Source organism: Osmia bicornis, unplaced genomic scaffold (genome assembly GCF_907164935.1).
Source record: "Osmia bicornis bicornis unplaced genomic scaffold, iOsmBic2.1, whole genome shotgun sequence".
In the NCBI taxonomy this organism is placed as follows: Eukaryota; Metazoa; Arthropoda; class Insecta; order Hymenoptera; family Megachilidae; genus Osmia; species Osmia bicornis.
This window is the reverse complement of record NW_025791113.1, coordinates 453,520-456,527: the sequence shown is the minus strand read 5'-3', so window position 1 is coordinate 456,527 and position 3,008 is coordinate 453,520. Positions and strand designations below refer to the sequence as shown.

Genomic DNA, 3,008 nt, shown 5'->3' with positions numbered 1-3,008 from the left:
AAATGTTACTGGGATGAATTTACATGCCCTATGACTCCCCACACCCACCACCCCAACCAGAAGTCATAAAATTGACAGAACTGGCAGAAAAAGAGGGACTAGAACTTCTATTGGGCTGTGATGCCAACTCCCACCACACAGGGTGGGGCAGCACCAACATTAACCCTAGGGGAGAAAACCTTGACGAGTTCCTTATAAGTTCAGAACTATACATTCTGAACAGAGGCACTGAGCCAACCTTCATGGACTCCAGAAGACAGGAGGTAATAGACATCACTATTAGCACGCAGGGACTTGTGGATGTGGTGAGAGACTGGATGGTCTCCAATGAACCTTCAGGATCCGACCATAGACTAATCCCCTTTTCCCTGCAGCTAATAGTCGCCACCACTTGGACTCGCAACCCAAGACGCACCAACTGGGATAGATACAGAGCAGATTTCAATGCCACTATCAAGAACATCCCAACCAGGTTCCATATCAGGAAAGACCTGGAGACATCGGCGCTCTGTCTAGGCAATGCCATCACAGACGCTTACGAAGCAAACTGCCCATTAAAACCCAAGACGGGATCGTCTCGATCCAAAGCATGTTGAACGGCAGGAAAGTGATGGTCAATTACAATGACATCACAGTTCACGGTAGACCTACGAGGGGCTGCCCACAGGGTGGAGTACTATCCCCACTCCTGTGGTGCCTAGTAATAGACGAACTCCTGATAAGTCTACAAAAAGCAGGCTTCCTCATTTTCGGTTACGCAGACGACCTTGCCGTTCTGATCAGAGGAAGCTTTTTATCCATCCTTAAGGAGCGTATGACAGAAGCACTTAAGATTATTCAAAACTGGTGTGAAGCCAAGGGACTAACGGTAAATCCCTCAAAGACCTCGGCCATAATCTTCACCAGAAAATACAAACCGGAACCCATTGACTGTTTGAATCTGTGGGGCAAGGACCTCCCATACACTTCCTTGGTAAAGTATCTGGGAGTATATCTCGACTCCAAACTCAGTTGGAAGATACACCTTGACATAAAAAGGAAAAACTTCTACACATCCCTATGGGCATGCAGAAGGGCTCCGGGAAAGACCTGGGGCTTCAAGCCCAGCATTGCCCTATGGGTTTACAAAGCCATCCTACTACCGCGACTAACCTACGCTGCGATAGTATGGTGGCCCAGAACTAGGACAAAGGAGACAAGGAACCTACTAAAAAGCCTTCAGGGGAGTTACCTGAGAGCCATTGTAGGTTCCATGAGAACCACACCCACGGCCGCATTGCAAGCGGCCTTAGGGTGTCCCCCCCCTTGAGCACGTCATAACTAGCGTTGCCAAACTCTCAGCATACAGACTACAGTGTCTGGGGGAATGGAAGAGCACCAGTAACGGGCACACGGCACTGGAGTTCCTACATAACCCCCCATTCACACTTATGCAAGACAGAATCCCTAGGAAGTACCAGCTACGAAGTACCTTCAAGGTCCTAACACCAGCTAGGGACGACTGGAAGAAACCAGGATTTCCGAACAACCTGGGCACTGACATCTGGTACACGGATGGCTCAGGAAACAATAACCGCTTCGGAGCAGGTTTCTGTGGCCCGAAGATGGGACACAGAACCAGCCTCCCTCTGGAGGAACTAGCCACGGTCTTCCAAGCCGAGGTTCTAGCGATCACAGAATGCGCGAAACTACAGATCTCATTAGGAGTTAAGTATAGAAAGATCTGCATCTGCTCAGATAGCAGAGCAGCCATAAACGCCCTTGCAAAGACCAGCACGGAATCTTCCACCGTCTGGGAAGGCATGCAAACATTATCACAACTCAGCAAGCTGAACAAAATCACCCTCATATGGACTCCTGGACACCAAGGTGTACAGGGCAATGAGATAGCCGACGGTCTGGCAAAACTGGGCACCCTTGAGAGCCCGGTTCAACAGATAGTCGGTGTCCCCTTTGTCCTTGGGAAAAAACACATCAAAGAGAACCTGGAAAGGCAACACCTAGCATCCTGGACGGAAGAAACGGGCTGCCGCCAGGCAAAACTCTTGATACAACAACCATCAGTCGGCAGAACCAATGAGCTCGTGGCCATGAGCAGAGCAAAGATAAGGACCTGTATAGGCCTCCTCACCGGCCACACAACACTACGAGCACACTTACACAAACTCGGTCTAGCTGAGCAAATAAACTGCCGGCTATGCGGAGAAGAGAAAGAGGACAGCATACACATACTATGCCGATGTCCTGTTCTAGCTCTGAAAAGATACAGAATCTGGGGTAAGATGTTCCTACGCCCCAATGATCTGAAGGGGGCTAAGATGAGTAGCCTCCGCGGCCTGGTCGCGAATGAACCCAACAAACCAGCGGGTTGTCACAAAAGAACTCTTAGATCTAGGTGACTTTAGGGGTATCTCTTTTCCCCACCCGCTTCTTATACTACTACTACTACTATTAGCAACCAATTGGTAAAGAAACTGACGAAGTTTACTTGCAGGGACAACTTTGAAAAATCGCGATCGGTATTTTCCTTGGAATAAGAAGTTGCATAAATTTTAGGAAACGGATTCATCGTGGAATGATCTACGAAATGTGAAAACTTTCATCGCATACGGTGCATTCCTTGAACCAGAACGTATTTTGCAATAATGAATACCGTTCGGAATAAAAAAATGCGAAATGTTTTTATAACGGGACCAATGGGAAGACATATCCTACAAGACGCAAAAGATTTCATTCCGATTGGTCCATCCGTGTCGGAGGAATCGGCGAACGTACATTTAGAAAAAAAAGTCGTTAGGAATAAAAAATGCAAAATATTTATTTTAAAGGACCAATGGGGAGTTGTATTGTATAAGATCCAAAAAGTTTCATTTCGATTGGTCCGCCTGTTTCAGAATTATCGGTAGACATACACCGAACGTACATGAAATAGTACGTTTTTTTTGCAATAAAAACCGTTCGGAATGAAAAAATTCAAAATGTTTTTATAACGGGACCAATCGGAAGAC

At 47.1% G+C, this 3,008-nt stretch overlaps 1 protein-coding gene across 1 annotated transcript; it reads left to right on the top strand.

The window, feature by feature from the left end:
• The first annotated feature begins 1,430 nt into the window (after window positions 1–1,430).
• LOC123988743 lies at window positions 1,431–2,399 on the top strand. The gene has a single exon (XM_046289494.1). The coding sequence runs from the start codon at window positions 1,431–1,433 to the stop codon at window positions 2,397–2,399; it is 969 nt and encodes a 322-aa protein (XP_046145450.1).
• The last annotated feature ends 609 nt before the right edge of the window (window positions 2,400–3,008 follow it).

Coding starts and splice junctions, on each gene's coding strand:
- LOC123988743 (XM_046289494.1), top strand. CDS start 1,431: ATGCAAGACAGAATCCCTAGGAAGTACCAGCTACGAAGTACCTTCAAG.